General features: G+C 39.3%; 1 protein-coding gene across 1 annotated transcript; it reads right to left on the bottom strand.

Annotated features, from left to right (window-relative positions):
- Window positions 1-627: 627 nt before the first annotated feature.
- LOC132886239 (serine/threonine-protein kinase pim-1-like) lies at window positions 628-2293 on the bottom strand. The gene is made up of 5 exons (XM_060920799.1): window positions 2110-2293; window positions 1832-2008; window positions 1589-1695; window positions 882-1053; window positions 628-746 (listed from the first exon to the last, which is right to left on the bottom strand). Exons 1-5 carry the CDS (start codon window positions 2291-2293, stop codon window positions 628-630), a joined length of 759 nt encoding a protein of 252 aa, XP_060776782.1.
- Window positions 2294-19489: the final 17196 nt, after the last annotated feature.

Raw genomic sequence — 19489 nt, 5'->3', positions numbered from 1 at the left:
AACAAACAAACAAAGCCATTTAAATCACACACATCACATCACATTATCTCTAGCCGCTTTATCCTTCTACAGGGTCGCAGGCAAGCTGGAGCCTATCCCAGCTGACTATGGGCGAAAGGCGGGGTACACCCTGGACAAGTCGCCAGGTCATCACAGGGCTGACACATAGACACAGACAACCATTCACACTCACATTCACACCTACGGTCAATTTAGAGTCACCAGTTAACCTAACCTGCATGTCTTTGGACTGTGGGGGAAACCGGAGCACCCAGAGGAAACCCACGCGGACACGGGGAGAACATGCAAACTCCACACAGAAAGGCCCTCGCCGGCCCCGGGGCTCGAACCCAGGACCTTCTTGCTGTGAGGCGACAGCGCTAACCACTACACCACCATGCCGCCCCACCATTTAAATGAAATATTAAAATAGAACATTGTAGAATGTCATGTCTCATTATATTTCATGTTCATTTCATGGTTCTTTCATGTTAATATAACAAAACATAAGCCTTTATTTTTAAAGAACTCAGCTGTGATCTGGTACAATTCATGTGATCTAAACAACAGGATTACATACTATCTTGGTTAATTTTTATTAGGCTTGATCTGTTTTGCCTGGCTAACCTAGTCTAGAACCTGGTCTTGAAGGACGTCTGTGAACCACTCGTGTTCGCTGATCTGTGTGAGGCTTGGCCGTTTGGTAGGGTCCTGTTCCAAGCACCACTTTATCACATGGTGACAGGCTGTGTGGACAGTGATGTGATCAGAGATTTAAATTTAGTCACTACTTTTTAACTTCCGTTTTCAACTTCAGTGTCATTTCTCTCAGATTTACAGCTTTTTGTAATTCTCAATGTGATGCTTCTGCATTTTCTCACCTTGAGACAAGCTAGGCTTGGAGGCTCCCATCAACAATTTCCTCTTCATTTTGGAAGGGCATTTCTCCACATAAAAGACTATAGAGGAGTATGCCAAGACCCCAGATTGTCGCAGAGTCGGCATAATACGCATCCTGTTGAATCCATTCTGGAGGCCAGAAATGTGGAGTTCCTGAGTAAAACAGCAATCACACCATCAGCAACACTGATATACTAGATGTTGCTGTACTGACCTGCCAAGGGACTACAGATGAAAATTAGCTAATTTGCTAACTCTGGCATATTTACATTTTTAATTCAGATGGAGATGTTGATTAATGTGCATTGTCCCTTTTTAAATAAACAAACAAAAAAAAAAGATATTCAATAAGAGTCGCGGGATGTACCCAGTCTTGAACACAGTAGTGCTGAAGTGCCAGTCTATCATATACACATTACATTTTCCAATGATGTCTAGGCTACAGGATCTGTGAAATAAACAAACAAAGCCATTTAAATTAAATATTAAAATAGAACATTGTATAATGTCATGTCTCATTATATTTCATGTTCATTTCATGGTTCTTTCATGTAAATATAACAAAACATAAGCCTTTATTTTTAAAGAACTCAGTTGTGATCTGGTACAATTCATGTGATCTAAACAACAGGATTATATACTATCTTGGTTAATTTGAATTAGGCTTGATCTGTTTTGCCTGGCTAACCTGGTCTTGAAAGACGTCTGTGAACCACTCGTGTTCGCTGATCTGTGTGAGGCTTGGCCGTTTGGTAGGGTCCTGTTCCAAGCACCACTTTATCAGATGGTGACAGGCTGTGTGGACAGTGATGTGATCAGAGACTTAAATTTAGTCACTACTTTTTAACTTCCATTTTCAACTTCAGTGTCATTTCTCTCAGATTTACAGCTTTTTATAATATCTCAATGTGATGCTTCTGCATTTTCTCACCTTGAGACAAGGTAGGCTTGAAATGGAGGCTCCCATCAACAATTTCCTCTTCATTTTGGAAGGGCATTTCTCCACATACAAGACTAAAGAGGAGTATGCCAAGACCCCAGACTGTCGCAGAGTCGGCATAATACGCATCCTGTTGAATCCATTCTGGAGGCCAGAATTGTGGAGTTCCTGAGTAAAACAGCAATCACATTATCAGCAAAATAGATATACTAGATATTCAATCCATTCAATTCTATGCCATATTTGTTTCTCCTTGATGTGCTATTAACCTGCATATTCCTCGTAGGGTGTGTCCTGCCACAAATCGCCGCAGCCAAAGTCAATTAGTTTGACATCCATGGTGTCGGTGTTGAAAAGAAGGTTTTCTGCCTTGATGTCACGATGGAAAACTCTGCGACTGTAGCAGTGACGGGCAGCCTCAACCACCTGCAGCATGAAATCAAAGAATACCATCAAGCTCACTCAAACCCCTCAAAGAAGAAAGAAACTATCTGCCTGGATAAAAAAAAACATGGTGAATTTAATTCTATCTAATTATTTACATCAGTGACACCATATCTATGTACTATACGATAGCAAGAACAACCAGTGACAAGACTGGACCCTCACAGCCGCATCACATAGTCACAGCCATACCATACATCAGTAGACCTTCATTAAAACAATTCACTCACACACATATCTAAATTACACACACAAAAATCAAATTACGCTGTTGTGGGTTGTTATGGTTAATATCACTATTTCTTTACCATTATTATCTGCATTTGTGTGTCAGTTTGTATTTTCCATCTGTATGGGACCTTGTTAGTTTGTGAAGCATCTGATAACCCTAGCAATCTCTCTATAACTAATTCTCTGGTTCTCGAAAAAGGTAGTGTTAGTGGGCCAAAAAAAAAAAAGATGAATCACCTGCAGCATGATGATTTTAGCCAGTGGTTCATCCAGTATGCCTTTGTGACTCATGCACAAATTATAAACGTCCATGCAGTGGATGGGTCTTTCCAGCACCAACAGGAGGTAGTTGGGCATGTCAAACCAATCCAGAATTTGCAGAACGTTCTTGCAGTGAGGTGGCTTTGATACAATTTGCATTAATGCCACCTCTGTATGGAGCTTGCAGGACTCGCCAGGCTAACATTAGAATAAACATAGTTAGCATGGGTTTACAGGTATACAACTAAAATCTTTAAAGAAATGAAACTCTTAAGAATAAAATGAAATGTAAACTATGATGATGGGAGATGGGAGGATATAGTTGGAGTGATATTTAAAAAAAAAACCTTGATGCTGACTCTAGAATCACACTCCTTTTTTGATATTCGTTATGAATGAGGTTGTAAATCTGAATCGGAAAAATCATAGCTGCAGTCTGTGAAACTTAGATGCTGCTTTGACCTAAGACTGATGTGTCTATAGCGTACCCTTTTGTTTTTTTAGAGACTTTCCAGGTTGTCACAACTGAGTGGATTGATATTAGAGCTTCAAAAAAGGTTTTTGCAAATTTGCACTTTGTGCAACATCTGGATGTAATAATCACTGACATGGAACAAGCATGAAAACAAGGAATTATTTTTTAGAGGAATAACTTTGCTGTTTCGCTTCTGTTCAACTCAACTGCAGTTCTTTACTAATGTGCATAATATGTGGCAGGTCATGTCCCATTCAGTAAGACATGTCTCTTCCCTTTAGCTTACATTATATTACTTGATCAATTTTTAATGACTATGTTGCTGCTTCTGTTTGTGATTTTATGCAATCTAGTTAACAGTCATGTATATTAGCATTTACATCCCTTGACATTAACAGAAATGTATGATATCTGTAACAAGGCGAATTTTGTAAAAAAAAAAAAAAAAAAGTCAAACCTAAAAGCTGGTTAATGCTTTTATGAGCAATCCTCACCGTGCTATTGGGGTGGGGTTGCTGACTTATGGAAGTAGTTAGCTACAGCAGCTAATTTAGCATCTAGAATTGTTATGCTGAAACATGGCTACAAGATTAATTGTTTTTGTTGACAGTAGCAGGCACATGTAAATGAACACATCCTGGAAACATAGTTTCGGTCTATCTAGTAATTGTAAACTGGAATTTGTTGCTCCTATCACATAAGTAAAATAAGTACTTACAATGGTGATGTACACGTCTGAGGGATCCTTGGGAACATATTTAATTGCAACCTAAAAACAAAACATAATTATTATAAACAACAACCCTTCACATTAGGAGTTGACAAATAGTGTTGGAAAACTTTCAGTGTAGTCAGGCTTGTCCAGTTTAATTCACAGCATAAACAAATTTGAAGAAGCAAATAGGAAGGCAGCCTTAAATGACAACTTTTCTTTTGTAAAGTGGTAGAACTAGCAGTGTTTCTCAAACTTTTTCAGACCAAGGACCACTTTATCCATTAAAAAAAAATTAATAATAATAAAAATTGCAGACCACCTAACCCCCTAAAGATCCTGAACAAAGAACAATCAGCCTACATCAACAGTATATCACAAATTATACACAAATGAAATTACAGTTTTACAAATAGTATAGTTAATTCACTCTTTAATGGGAACAATAAATTCTCTTAATGGGAACAATTGTGCTGCTTATTCTGATACATCAGTGAACCAATGTCTGGCTCCAAACTGGACAGTTTTAATCTCATATTGGGGGCCACATTGATCCGATTGCGCCACTTTGTTTTCTCAAACAAAGAATCATCATGTCTTTGCACTTTGTCCTTGTTCTTGTCAGATGTTTCTTGTGCTTTTCTTTTGACTGACCCAGTCTTCAGCCACCATTACCTTTTTGACAATTTGATGCTAAGCCTAATTTGGTTACTTGTAGTTTCTCTGCATTCCACATTCCCTCCGCGTTCAGAGATGACATTGATATGAAAGTGTAATCTAAACTGATGTAGCTGTAAGCAGTGTCACAAAACTGTTGGCTTGCTTCATGTCAGACAAATTCAAATAATAGGCTACTATTTGAATTTACATAAGACTTTATTCAATATAGAAAACAACTCATCTGTGCGACTCAAAACTTTGCTTTTGGAATCACATAGGTGATTTGAGAAACACTGATAAAACATGATATTTTACAACATCAACTCGCGGACCACCGGTGGTCACTCTGAGAAACAGTGAACTACAGTGAAGGAAGCATTAATTGGAGTACAAGCTTTGCTCACTATGTTATCTAATTAAACCAGATTGTACAACTAAGCATATTTATATATTTTGCAGTTTACTATTTATAGGTTCAGAAATGGCTTGCCCTATACCTTATGACAGTTGGTAGTGTAATGTAGCTAACTAGCTAATCAATTTGATTTTTGCAGAATAACTGAATAATAATATCAGTAAATTTTGCAGGAATATTGTAACTGCATTTACAAAGATGTAATCTGTACCAGCATTTCCATATTTCCATGAGAATGATTGTCCTTATTGAGTCTCATATTTTGCTATTCTTCCAGTTACTTCTATTTCAATTTGTGACTTGAATTCCATGTTTCTGGTGTGTTTAAAATGATTGCTAAATAACAAAATGTCAGTAGCCTATTACTGTCATTGTGGTATTATTTTTGAGAAATAATAGAGCATTTAAATGTTCTTCATTTTGAAAAACCAATGAGGATTTTAGTTTTGGAAAGTATACCTATGTAGCCCAGGGTTATTTTATAACCCCTGATGCTCACACTGGGTACTGCTTTATGTATTGTTTATGTTAGCTGCAGACGTACACAGTACACACATACACAGCACTCAGTGGCGGCTCCTGAATTTTTTTTCAAGGGGGGCAATTTTCCCCCCTTATGTCTACACGGACCGTAAACGTCCACAGGACTGAAGTAAATTGACCTAGGTAGCAAATCAATTGGCCGAACTTGTTTTTGCCTCGTAAATTCAGATATCAATATAGACAATATGTCTTCTCTCCACTAGGTGGCAACACTAAACAAGTTAAAGGTGGCAAACTAAGGTAGCCTAGTAAGCTAGACCCACCTGCCTAGCGCCAAAAATATTTTTGCCTACGAGTGGCAAATATTCACATTTAGTCTGGCTTGCCAGGCTAAAACTAAGGAAGATTCATTGTGAAGCCTTCAAAGCAAAACATCACAATCAATTAATATTACATTACTCATTTATTTTCTCATATTATTCCAGTATTCTATAATAAGTAGACACAAATTCTTAATTATAAACATATTCTAATTTCTTCAATTCTAAAGAATGCAATTAAAGTGGCAGGATATAAATCCAAAACAAGTGTTTATTTAAGTTTTGAAAAAGATGAAAAGCATAACCATCAAACAAACGTGTGCAGCTTAATTATGTGGTTTTTTATATGAAATTGCACCATTTTAACAACAAATAATTCTAAATAAATTCTGCAGTTTTTTTTCCCAAGAATTCCTCCAGAAAGCCATGCCTTAAAAGGAAATTTAAAGTATTACAAGCATGTCAGTGAACACAAAAGGCTAGTTATTTAGCTATATACACACAAGGTTACACAAGGTTTTGTAGTCAGTGACTTGGCTTTACAAGTTGGAAAAAAGGTAAGGTGCTGCTGGCTCCAGTGAACACATATACTGTACAATATATAAAAACTGAAAATATGCTTCATTTACACCAAGTCAGAGAGAACTTGAGGCTACTGAAATATTCCAAGCATGGCAATGTTAAACTGCCATTGGTAAAACAAAAACATGGCAATGTTAAACTGCCATTGGTAACACACACACACAAACAACTTTTGCCTAGTAAATTCAAATAGATATCACTGTACCGTCTGCTGTGCTACTTCCAGGGTGGAAGAGAACACAAGGGTAGCAAAAACGAGCATTGACTACAACACAGCCAGCTAGCCAAGTTTTCCGGTGGTACCAGTTCTTGTTAAAACCTCTTGAGTAGGTCTTCTCCCCCTTCGTAGACACTTGCTTGATGTTTAAATTCGGTCTAGGAGATCCTAGCTGTTTGATTGCCATTTTCTCCTCATTGGTACGACGACTAAAGGGAACTTCTTTCAGAGACGCTATCGTATTGTTGCACTCAAGACTCGCCGCCATCTTCATAGAATGTTCATACATTTCCCGCGCAAGTTGCGTTTTCCAGCCCAAAATTATGTTCAAAACCCGCCAAAATGCACTTAAAACCAATCTGGCAACACTTGCGCGGCGCAACAGGCGTATGACGTAAGCATGCTGCTTATGCGCGCACATAAAACCCAATAGAAAATGCATTGGGAGCATGATTTTCGGGCGGCACGGTGGTGTAGTGGTTAGCGCTGTCGCCTCACAGCAAGAAGGTCCTGGGTTCGAGCCCCGGGGCCGGCGAGGGCCTTTCTGTGTGGATTTTGCATGTTCTCCCCGTGTCCGCGTGGGTTTCCTCCGGGTGCTCCGGTTTCCCCTACAGTCCAAAGACATGCAGGTTAGGTTAACTGGTGACTCTAAATTGACCATAGGTGTGAATGGTTGTCTGTGTCTATGTGTCAGCCCTGTGATGACCTGGCGACTTGTCCAGGGTGTACCCCGCCTTTCGCCCGTAGTCAGCTGGGATAGGCTCCAGCTTGCCTGCGACCCTGTAGAAGGATAAAGCGGCTAGAGATAATGAGATGAGATGAGCATGATTTTCGAAAAAACGTACGTACCATTAGTGTCAATGGGAGATTTTGGGGCAAATCTGAACCTGACAGAAATCGCCCCAAAAGGGCGTGGCTACACCAGGCGCGACCTTAGCCTGATTGGACAATGACATTACTGTTGGTAGTAGGAGTAGATAAAAAAAAAAATCTCCCTCCCTGTTTGGGAGTGCGTCGCCCAAATCGCCCCTATTAACGAGCCGCCAGTGACAGCACTGCTAGTTATTTTCCACTGACCGTTAAGTATTGTTACTTTGTTTTATTTACATGGTTTGTGTGAGAGCGCTAAGTGGGCAGACCTAACTCTACAGCTGGTGGAATAAATAATTATCATAGGTCAAGTTTATGGTCAGTTTCACTGTCCTCCTATCAGAGCACACAGTGGGTGGAATCTGGTGGGGAGAGAGGTCTAACGCACGCACACACACGGCAGACTGGGAGAGGATTCACGTGAAGAGAACGGGATCTGCACGAGAGAGAGAGAGAATCGGACCTAGCTACTTTTAACCAGTTGCTCGTAGCCTAGCTACCCTTCACTACACTGGGGTTCAGCTCGCGCCTGCTAACAAGCTAGTTGCTAGCCATCCATCTTGCTGTGGTAATTGTAGTATAGTATAGTATTGTTTATTTGCCTTATGAAGGAGTTGTCTGATAGCGCCTCGAGCTACCGGGATGCTCAAGGTTCCTCAGGCAGCCGACGTGGGACATATGCTGCCTGATAGCACCTCGAGCTACCAGGCGGCTCGAGGTTCCTCAGGTTAGCCATCGAGGGAGCATCATCGAGGGGGAGCGCGCTCTGACTGACTGACTTGACTGACTGACCGTGTGAGTTGAAATGTTGCTGAGCGAAACATCGGAGTGACTGTCACGCAAACTGTGAGTAAGATACCTGCTTTGGCGAGGATCGTCAACAATTTTGCCAGGAGTTTTAAACAGGCCTGCAACGGGGGCTTTTCTTTTCTTTTCCTTGTGTTATGCCGGCTTTTCTGTGATCACACTATGTGTAGTTTGAGTGACGTCACTGCAGTATTTTAAGCATTCTGGTTAATGGTACTGAGTGTCGTATTGTGTGCGCTGTATCCATCCTGTTGGGTTCATATCAGTCGCAAAGAGTTAGACACTGGGAGTTTATCCATATTTGAATCACTAGTTTTTGACACTTGAAAATATTTGTTTACACTGTCTGAATTTTCACACGGGAGTCTTTTCTATATGGATCAAACATATTCAATCCATTTGTATTATAGTCTTTCATCATATTTAGTCGTTTGATATACATTTAAAGCATCAAATAGCCGGATAGCTTTATTATATACTGTTCAGCCTTTTATTATTGAATCAGCATCTTTTTGCCTTTTTATATATTTAAATAGGCGATTTTACTATATTGCCATAGGGCTATTGTTTTACAACCTTTAGTAAGGCCACATTTTAATACACATTTCACACATTTGTACTGATATTCTCACTGTTAATAAGAGTTCTTTGGCTCAGGTCTTGTAGAGTATCCAGGCAAGGGGTATTGTTACACTGTGTCTTGTTATAATACACTTTATTATACTCTCTCTTTTTATACTGCCTCTGTGTCCACTCACTGGTTAGCATAGCAAGTTTATGTTGTCATATCAAGTGTATGGTATGGGTGGTTAAGTCTCATAGTTTACTTAAAAGGCTTAACAGGTGAGAACCTAACCCACGGACCCAGGTTACACTTATTACACCCCTCTGAGGGAAAAGAGGGCTACACCTACAAAAAATGTTAGCCCTGCAATGAAAATACCAAGCTTGGTATAGATTCAAGTCATGGACATAAATTTATATCATACCCTTTCTTGAAGCAAGTGCACATGCACAAATAAGGACAATGATGATGAAAATGAAGCACATGATAATGAAGATTGATCATATCGCACACAATACAGTAACTTCAATAATGCTTTTTGTGTTGATAAGTCGAATTTGCAGTATATGTATTGCCATTTACCTGTTGTCCATCCTTCTTACGAACACCTTCATAAACTGATCCATAGCCTCCACGCCCCAGCAGGTTTCCCAAGGTGTACAGGGCAAGAAATCCCTGTGCTAAAGGTAAGTAAGTAAGTAAATAAATAAATAAATAAATAGAATCATGTTCAATGTCCTCTTTTGTGGTAAGGAATGAATAATAAATAAATAATAAATAAATTATTATTTCATTGCAGATATATTTTTACAAGTGATAGAACAGTACAATAACTATAATTATGTCATGATGGCCTTATTACACCATTCTGTCCTTGGATATAGAAAGCCAGGTGTTACTTATAGGAAAAGTTTGGAGGAAACAGTTTTCATATCTACCATAGATAGACACCAGACACTCCAGAATTTGATCATGAAAAGCTAAAGTAGGCTTAGAATGACACTTCCTGTTCTGGGGGCAAATCAATCCACGTCTTCTCAAAAGAGACCAGTTCAGCTGCCTAAAGTCATTTCTGTAAAACTTCAACACGATTTCTTTTCAGAGAAATGGGTTTGTATGTTAAAAGTAGACTGCCTTTCAGATTTTTCGAGTGTAGGTCATAAAAAGAATTTTCCCTGACACCCAATTATTTTTGTTTAGTGGACTGAAAGCTACTGAATTCGGATCACAGACTTCCAATTTTATTAGGGTTTTTTTTGTAATAGAACAATTAATGAATTTAGAGTCACGTGGCCCTAAATTCTCTGCTATTTTTTCCTGCTTCACCATGGCCCAATTCAAAATACTACGTCATGCATCACGTGATGGGCTTTCCCTGTTCACGCAAGGCATTGTGGGATACAAATTTGAAACAGGAGAGAAAATGGCGGATGTGAGTGTGCAAATGAAACATGAAAGACCGACTACAGTAACGGAAAGCAAGAAGAAAAGATGTTATGATGCGAAGGAAAGGAAACGCAGGACCAAACTAATAAATATCGGCAGTCAGAGAGCACCTCGGTGTGATCAGCTGTTCGTTTAATGACAGAATGGTGTAACTTTCAGTGCACGGTCAAGGTAAACCTGAAGATGACAGGAATGCAACACTGTGGAAGCCAGCTGCCATAAAACCAAGAAGAAGAAGAAGAAAGTAAATCTGCACATGTGCACACGGACTTCCTCTGTCTGCTTGACTGCACAAAGCGAGCGATTTCATGCACGTTATTTGCTTGGGAATCCCCTCAAATTAAATACCTTCCCAGCTACAGAATGGTCTGTTTTTGTTTTTCTTGGTTTTTTTGAGATATTACAGAAATAAACATATATCACAATGACCAAATTTCAGAGGGAACTAAATTTCACTGATTTTATTAAATCAAAAGGCCGTCTAGCGTTTAGGAGCCTTTGCAGTAAATGTTTTTCTTTCTGCTTCATCATATCAGAATGGACCACACCATTAACTTCCCGATGTTTAAATCTTTTATATTAATTTTTTTTTCAACAGCCACTTTCTATTATTGACACTAACTGGGCTGCTATAGTGAGTATTTCAGCATCATCTCGTCAAGTCACCAAAATAAGCCCTGAAAAATGTCAGCTATTTTGAGAGTGGTGTTGTGGACTCAGCCAGTATGTCAGAAATGCCAGCTTTACTGAATTTGGTAGATGAATTTGAATTTTTGAATATTGTTGTAAATAATGGATTATAACATACCTTCTGGTTCAGTGAGGAATTCTAGACAAGATAGATGGAAACTGGGCATCTCTTGGACCTGAAAGTTAAATATTATATCATATCCTTATAAATGTGAAGATTATTGTGGTTTATTATATTATTAACAAAATATGACAAATCTTGGATGTATTCTGTATGCTGAGAAATTTTGTGTCCAAAAAATCCAAAATCAACTTTACAAAGAATTTTTCTACATTATTTAATATAGTTTATCACCTCGCAGTCGACATCCCACTCTTCAGGCTGGAGATCCAGAATATTCCCATACGTGGTGGGATTTTGAGACATCAGCATGTCATCTGACTCTGGGTCCACGTCACACATCTCATCCGGCAGCTCCATGGCAGTAAGATGGTGAGTGGAGATTTCCACTGCCAGGGTACCCTGTGACTGACCGTCCACATCCCACACCTCCTGCTGCTCTGGGGTAATATAATCTCCAAGAAGATGTTTCACCTTCAAAGCAAGAAGTTTCAAACAAGTTAATAATGGATATTTTTGTATGAACGACAAATACTAAAAATGTGGATTGTCAAATAAAAATCTTGAGACAACAACAAAAGTATGAACTACTTTAAAAATTGAAAGGTTTGTAGACATTGATGGAGAACATTTTGTAGCATTGAGCAAACTTTAAGATTAAACTCTTGGTTTTTTTTAAATACTTTTTTAGATAATCACCTTGAGTTGGTGTTGGTGTTGAATGTTTACAAGCAAGTTGGGTTCTTTGGTCTTCCTTCGAAAAAGTTTTTCAGACAGCTGGAAAGATAGACAGGGAAAGTAAATTGGTGTTGGAGACAGTTATTTGTGTTTAAAAAGCCTGAAATCTTTTCACAAACATTGACCATCTTATTTACCCAGATAAGACAGCTCTTGAGGATAGCTATGATAGTCCTGAGGAAGGTGGCTACAGCCATAGCGATAGTCCTGTAGTATTTGTAAGCTTGAGCAGAATGTCCAGATTCAGATCGCCTGCTGGTGTGAAGTAGCTTGATGATCTACAATAGACAGAATCCTTCATTCTCAGTATAAGGTGTCCCTACAATTTGACCAATTAGAGATCCATCCATCCATTATCTGTAGCTGCTTATCCTGTTCTTTAGGGTCGCAGGCAAGCTGGAGCCTATCCCAGCTGACTATGGGTGAGACGCGGGGTACACCCTGGACAAATCGCCAGGTTATCGCAGGGCTGACCAATTAGAGATCATATTATTTAAATAAGAGAATTCAAACTGAAAGTTCGGCTGCATGAACCCAAATTTCAGCCAGAGGACATACTCATACACTTCAGTCCATTCGAAGGCTTCCCTTATAGCTGACTGCCCTAATTGGTGATTCACTCTTAATCTTTCCCAGATATCTCAGTAACAAACACAGAAGTGCATCTCACAATGCACCTGACAATCCCAGGTCTTACTAGCAGATGTCACTCTCACCAGTATGCTGATCAGTTACTATGGTTACCAATCATCATCATCATCATCATGATCAACAGTGTGCAGTTTGCTCTCATTCAGACTCTATGGACCCTTTTCACGTGACGTCACGACAAACGCAGCCGCCATTTTGGTCGATGCTGACCGACGGAGAAGATGGATAGCGGCATACCAACGCTTGTGTAGTGACCACTTTGTTGGAGGTAAGACGAATAAAATTAGCCAGAAAAGGCATTACATTGCTGTTAACATTCCATTCTAGTTTACTGTAATTATGATCTGGCAGCTATTTACACCGGATCCAGTGTAAATAGCTGCCGGAGCCAACATCCGAGGTTCCGGAGCACGCTAGCTCGCGGCCGGCCGGAGCGCGCTCCGGCAAGCTCGGACGTTGGCTCCGGCATCTATTTACACTGGATCCGGTGTAAATAGCTGCCAGATCATAATTACAGTAAACTAGTAAATACAGTTTTCTGGATCTCGCTCCTTTTTCTTTTATGTTTGTCGCCTTCCTCGCATTCAAACCGATTCGAGCCGAAGTCCACTACATGTCCAAAATGGCGGTCGCGTTTACGAAGGTCACGTGACTGAAAAGGGTCTATAGGCCTGCATGTTATCGACATCCATCCATCCATTATCCATAGCTACTTATCCTTTGCAGGGTCGCAGGCAAGCTGGAGCCTATCCCAGCTGACTATGGGCGAGAGGTGGGGTACACCCTGGACAAATCACCAGATCATCGCAGGGCTGACACATACGGGTAGAGACAAACAACCGTTCACACTCACATTCACACCTATGGTCAATTTAGAGCCACCAATTAACCTAATCTGCATGTCTTTGGACTGTGGGGGAAAATGGAGCCCCCGGAAGAAACCCACGCAGACACGGGGACAACATGCAAACTCCACACAGAAAGGCCCTCGTTGGCCGCTGGGCTTGAACCCAGAACCTTCTTGCTGTGAGGCGACAGTGTTAACCACTACACCACTGTGCTGCCTGTGTTATCAACATTTCATCATGAAATATTGCAAGCATCTATAAGCTACAGTATATCCTATATGCTAAATCTTATAATAATAACTAGAAGACGAAGGTTCACGAATTAACTTTGATGTTAGCTTGTCAGAGCCTGCTAAATATGCTAAAAGTATTACAGTGTTTTCTTGTCAATGATTTTAAAATATTAAGTTTAAGGTTTTACAAGGATAAAAGTTTATAATTTGTAAATCATAAGAAGAAAGACCCCAGTCAGCCATCAGGTTTGAACCCAGAACCCTCTTTCTGTTAAACACATGAACATTTTTACTTAGTTTACTGTTTCAGTTCATTTAATCACCAATTTAAATGGATCATTAATCAAATGATTGCTTCACAAATCAAATTAATCAAAATTCTTATCAAACTAATATAAACTAGGGCAGCATCCAAAAATATTGTGTAGGCTTCAGTTTTGACAGTCATACCCAAATGAAGAGTAATTTTTTGATGACGTAGCACATATTGGGACTAAGAAAGGATTTCCATTTGTGTGATAAAGTCAGTTCACAACCAGTTTAACTTCATAAACTCAAGAATAACTACAAAACAGAACTGTGGCAGCGGGGCCTTGGTCAAGGGCCTGCTTGTGAATGCAGAGCGAAGCCAGGGAAGGTGAGTGACCAAGTGGAAGCAGCTGTAGATTAATGTATTGTGTCTATGCGTTTGTGTGCAGTGACGGGGAGCAGATAAAAGGGGGACAGGAGCAGAGAGTCCTTCATCTTCTCCGGGCTGAAATCATGCCATGCCAACAAGTTTTAGTTAAAAACCGCTGAAAAGTGTGTGTGTTTGAGCTGTGGCTGAACAATTAAAAACCCAAAAAGTGAACCTGAACCCGTCTGCCAGTTCATTCAGCGTCCACCATAGTCAGGGACTGACTGGTGTAACATTTCCCTGATTATGGTGGACGCTGAATGAACTGGCAGGCAGGTTCAGGTTCACTTTACAGATGTCCCATTACTATTGTGGGATATTCAGGCAACGATGCACAGTGATGTTCAGTGTACACCTACAGTCATCTCAATACATTCTGACATTCATAGAAACACTATTAACAACTCCTGTACAACTGTACTGAGTTGTACTGTACTGTACAACTCCTCTCTGGGGAGAGGGGGGTAACAGGAGGACAGAGGACGGGATGGAGCAGCCTAGCCTAGCCTGACAAAAAGCAATACTGGACAATGTGCAATATAAATGTGCAAAATAATGTGTAATACCTCTCCTGCTGGACTTTTTTTTTTAATTTTCCCATATCTTATTCTTTTTTATATTTGTATATGTAAATACTTAAATTAATTTATCTAGAAATACTCTTTTCTATTCTCTGTTTATCCTGTAATGATGCTGCTGGAATTTTAATTTCCCTGAAGGAACCCTCCCAAAGGGATCAATAAAGTTCTATCTAATCTAATCTAATCTAATCTAATCTAATCTAATCTAATCTAATCTAATCTAATCATTTAAAAGATATAGCACATCTATAATCCTAATAAAGTACGTTTAAAAAGCAAACCTTGCCAAAAGTATATGATCCTTGGTGTTCAACGCAAGTGTGTATGTCGCTCTGCACGGCTGAAACTGGATACAGTCTATAATTATTATTTTTTAAAATTCAAATCAATACATTCTAAATACGAGCGCTCTCGATGACGTCACACTGCGTCATCGAGGGCGGTACTGAGCCATGGTCGGCAAAACAACAAGAAGTGGTAGCAGACTGCACGCGGACTGTACATAATGCCAACCAGGTGTTGTGCGATTCATTGTACGAACAGACAGCGTAAGCCAAGGGATGTAAAGAGAAATATTTTCCACTTCCTCTGGATGAAGGGTTCACCAAAGGGAGCAAAGTGCTACAGCCATGGGTGCATCTCTTCAATATCAGACTTTTCATTTAATTCGTACCCATTCCATGCAGGGGGTGTGTACGGTGTATATATATATATATATATATATATATATATATATATATATATATATATAATTTCCATGATCGAAGACCATGCAATGTTAGGTACTTGTATTACATATTATAGAATGTGACTTCATTTAGTATGATAGCATGTCTGAATTCCATATTGTGAAATGTTTGTTCAGGGTTGAGAACAAAGCCTGTGTGAATGGGATATTTGTGATTTTAAACTACATCTGCGCTGAGCTGTTGCATGTGGATTTTCTAACTATAATAAATACCATTTTCAAATGGATTGTTTCTTCAAACTTATTCTTTATTGACCATAAATATTCAACTCTACTCATTCAATTATACTTGAACAATTCACCCATATCGAACAGGATACGATCGCTCACAAAGTGCTACTGAAGCAAGCATCAACGATTATCATTCACATTCCCATCACAAACACCTTTCGCTTTTCACATTACTACAATACAGAACACCGGTGTAATGGAATCCGTGCACAAGTATTTAAATTCCAAACAAACTACAGTGTTTTGAAAAATAATGCATCCTCATGATTTACAGTTCTCACAAATCCAAACACCCTTAGGTTTATGTTTTGTATTTACACAGCCATGTTAGCGCGCTAGTAACGTTTCTTGCCCATCACTAAGTGCGCATGCGCCGGAAAAGCCAACAGTAAACAGCAAGGCAATCAGAGATAGCAGACCCCGCCCCCGCAGCGTAACGATGATTTCCGCTTGGCGAGAAGGGGGTCGTTCACATTATATTCATGCACTTTTTTTTTTTTTAACCTCGCCCGGGAGGGGGGTGAGATATTGTTTTGGGTTGGGGTTTCAGTGTTGGGCGGTTTCGAATTCTACTTTGCGGGCAAAAAGGCTTGGGCTGGCTGACAAAAATTCAGCGGGTTTGACGTTAGTTCGGCGGGTTTTTATCATTGGCCTGAATTAATCATTAACAATAAACATTAATCTCATTAAGTATTATTTGAACAAATAAAAAGTCGATGTAACTGTAAGACTAATATGAATGTGTGTAATGTCGTGCAGAAACTGAACTCATAAACTAGTAAATAAGAATGACGCAATCCATTCTCCATGTTCTCTTCTCATGTTACATTCAGCCATGCATCATAGCCTAACTTTTTTTTAATTGAAGTATATAAAACAGGTACAATCTAACAAATCCACAAAAATCAGGATAACAGATGAAGAAAATACATGGATGTAGACAAAAATAAATTAAGCAGAATAACTAGGCCTCTAAAATTTATAAAACAAACAGGATAAATAAATAAAAGACAAATAAAAAAAAAATAACCACAGCAATGCAGATGTTAGATATGCATCGTAGCCTAACATAGCCTACATAATATTATGCGTGTGCGTCACCTACTGGTGCATGTAGGATTCAGAACACAGCAGATGATTGCAAAGTTATAATCTGATTCAGCCATACGGAGCCGAGTACCAGACAGCAGATTTTTCACCTCCAGCACTGACGGGCTCATGTTGCCATTTAGTTGTTTGATTTACAAATAGTATACTGGTCTTTAGCTGCATATTTTTACTTTACAAGATAGGCATCAAGTATATTTTACATTTTGGGCGGTTTTTGAACATATTTTGGACCGGAAAACGTCAGCAGTATCTGGTAACACTGTGGGGTTTGTTTGTTTCTTTGGCAGCGACCAGTGTTGCCAGATTGGGCGGTTTCAAGTGCATTTTGGCGGGTTTTGAACATATTTTGGGCTGGAAAACGTCAGCAGTATCTGGCAACACTGGCAGCGACAGAAGAACAAGTCCAGGTATGTTTCTCCGTTTCAGCGGCTGAAGGAGCACCGTATTTGATCCTGGAGTCTGTTTAGGAGGGATATTACTTTACACGACACATGTAAGTCACTATTTTTATTGCTTAAAGTTAGGTTTTTACCTGAATTACGATGACTGTGTTGTGCGTTTTGTAAAAGCATGGCTCTCTTTCCGCTAGTTATGTTTTGTGCTTTCACTAGGCATTGCCGAATGTGCTAATCTCAAATAACTAGTACTTGCGCTAACACGGCTGTTTTAAATATAAAACATAAAAACCTAAGTGTGTTTGAATTTGTAAGAATTGTAAATTGAGGATGCATTATTTTTCAGAACACTTTTTTTTTTTAGTTTGTTTGGAATTAAAGTACTTGTGCAGGGATACTATTTAAACTGGTGTTCTGTATTGTCATGTGAAACACGAAAGGTATTTGTGATGGTAATTTGAATGATAATCGTTGGTGCTTGCTTCAATAGCACTTTGCGGGCATTGATCGTGTCCTGTTTCAGTGTGATAATTTCGGAGATTTGTTTGTGGGTGAATTATTCTTGTCTGTGAAGATTCTTCTTTTGCAGCCACGTGACAAACTGCTAGCGTCATTGACCGCCGCCATGTTGGAGGATATACAATATACACACGCCACTGAGCTCGTCAGACTGAAGCCAGCTGGTCGCCATCCTACCACTCCACTCCCGTCGCGGAGTCTGAAAACTCCAGAGAAATTCATGATTGTATTTAAAATGTATTTTACAAAAACAGAAAGCCGGAAGTGAGGATGGAAGAGTTTGCTTAAGAATCTCGTTTCGGGGTTTTTTCTGCTTGCAATTGAGTTAGCTCCTTTATGAAAGTGTTTGATTTTCTTACAGGTGAAGCCGCTTCCTTATTCAACACAGAAAACCCAGATTGGTTGCAAACAACTCGGGCATAAAAAAAAAGAACTCAACAAAGAGCAACATGTGCGATAAATCCTGAAAGAACAGATTAAGAGCAGAGAGAGCTGGAGCTTTGTTTCTGTTATCGGAGGAACACAGTCCTGTGCAAAATGTCTCCATGGAGTCAGTGTAGGAATGAACCTACAGTTTGAGAGGAGTTCTACACAAACACACTGAAATTTACAACAGTTGCACACGTGAAATGGAAATAAATCGACTAAAGCAGGAAAAACTATTTTGGATGCAATTATTGTCCGTTACACACTGATCAACCTGTGTGACTCAGTTCTGCCTTTTGAATGGAGAATAAATGAAGAGGGAGCTGAACATTAACTGTTTATTGAAATTATTATTATTAATATTATTATTACAAGGGTGATTTTATAGTTACTGTTATGACTATAGCTACAACTGGAATATGCTGATTCTGTTATCGTTTATAATTATTGTACCATCCACTATTAGATAAAATTTAAATAAAATCTTACATTGTTTGAAAGTCTAGAGCAAGATATTATTTTACAAATAACACTTCATATATTATTTTAACAATAATCACTGTATAAATGATAGTGAAAATAGCTGTGTAATTATGTCCATGGAGTTGTTGAGACCTGGAGGGGCAGTAATACCATCTAGCCCACAGTTCAGGTCGGAGTCCTTTGAGAGTAAATACTTTGGCTTTTGCAGCACTGTCCCCAAAATTTGATGTTGGGAAAGTCTTTACACAAAGGTTTTCTTGCGTTTTGTATTTTTTTTTTAACTCTTCTTCCGTCAAGTTTATTTGTATAGCGCTTTTAACAATAAACATTGTCGCAAAGCAGCTTTACAGAATTTGAACAACTTAAAACATGAGCTAATTTTATCCCTAATCTATCCCCAATGAGCAAGCCTGTGGTGATGGTGGCAAGGAAAAACTCCCTCAGACGACATGAGGAAGAAACCTCGAGAGGACCCAGACTCAAAAGGGAACCCATCCTCATTTGGGCAACAACAGACAGCATGACTATAATATTAAGTTTTAACATGAAGTCAGTTTCATTGATGAAAACTTGAGTGCAAAACTGTTCATGACAACTGCAGTCCTAAAGTTAGCAAGTCAACTGTAGTCCTCAGCCATAAAAGGCAGGCTGTGTCACGACTCTTTGGGGGGGGGGGAGAGTATAGACCCTTCCCACTGACGTCACCGGAAA

This window comes from Neoarius graeffei, chromosome 5 (genome assembly GCF_027579695.1).
Source record: "Neoarius graeffei isolate fNeoGra1 chromosome 5, fNeoGra1.pri, whole genome shotgun sequence".
Lineage (NCBI taxonomy): Eukaryota > Metazoa > Chordata > Actinopteri > Siluriformes > Ariidae > Neoarius > Neoarius graeffei.
This window is presented reverse-complemented; position numbering and strand designations above follow the sequence as displayed.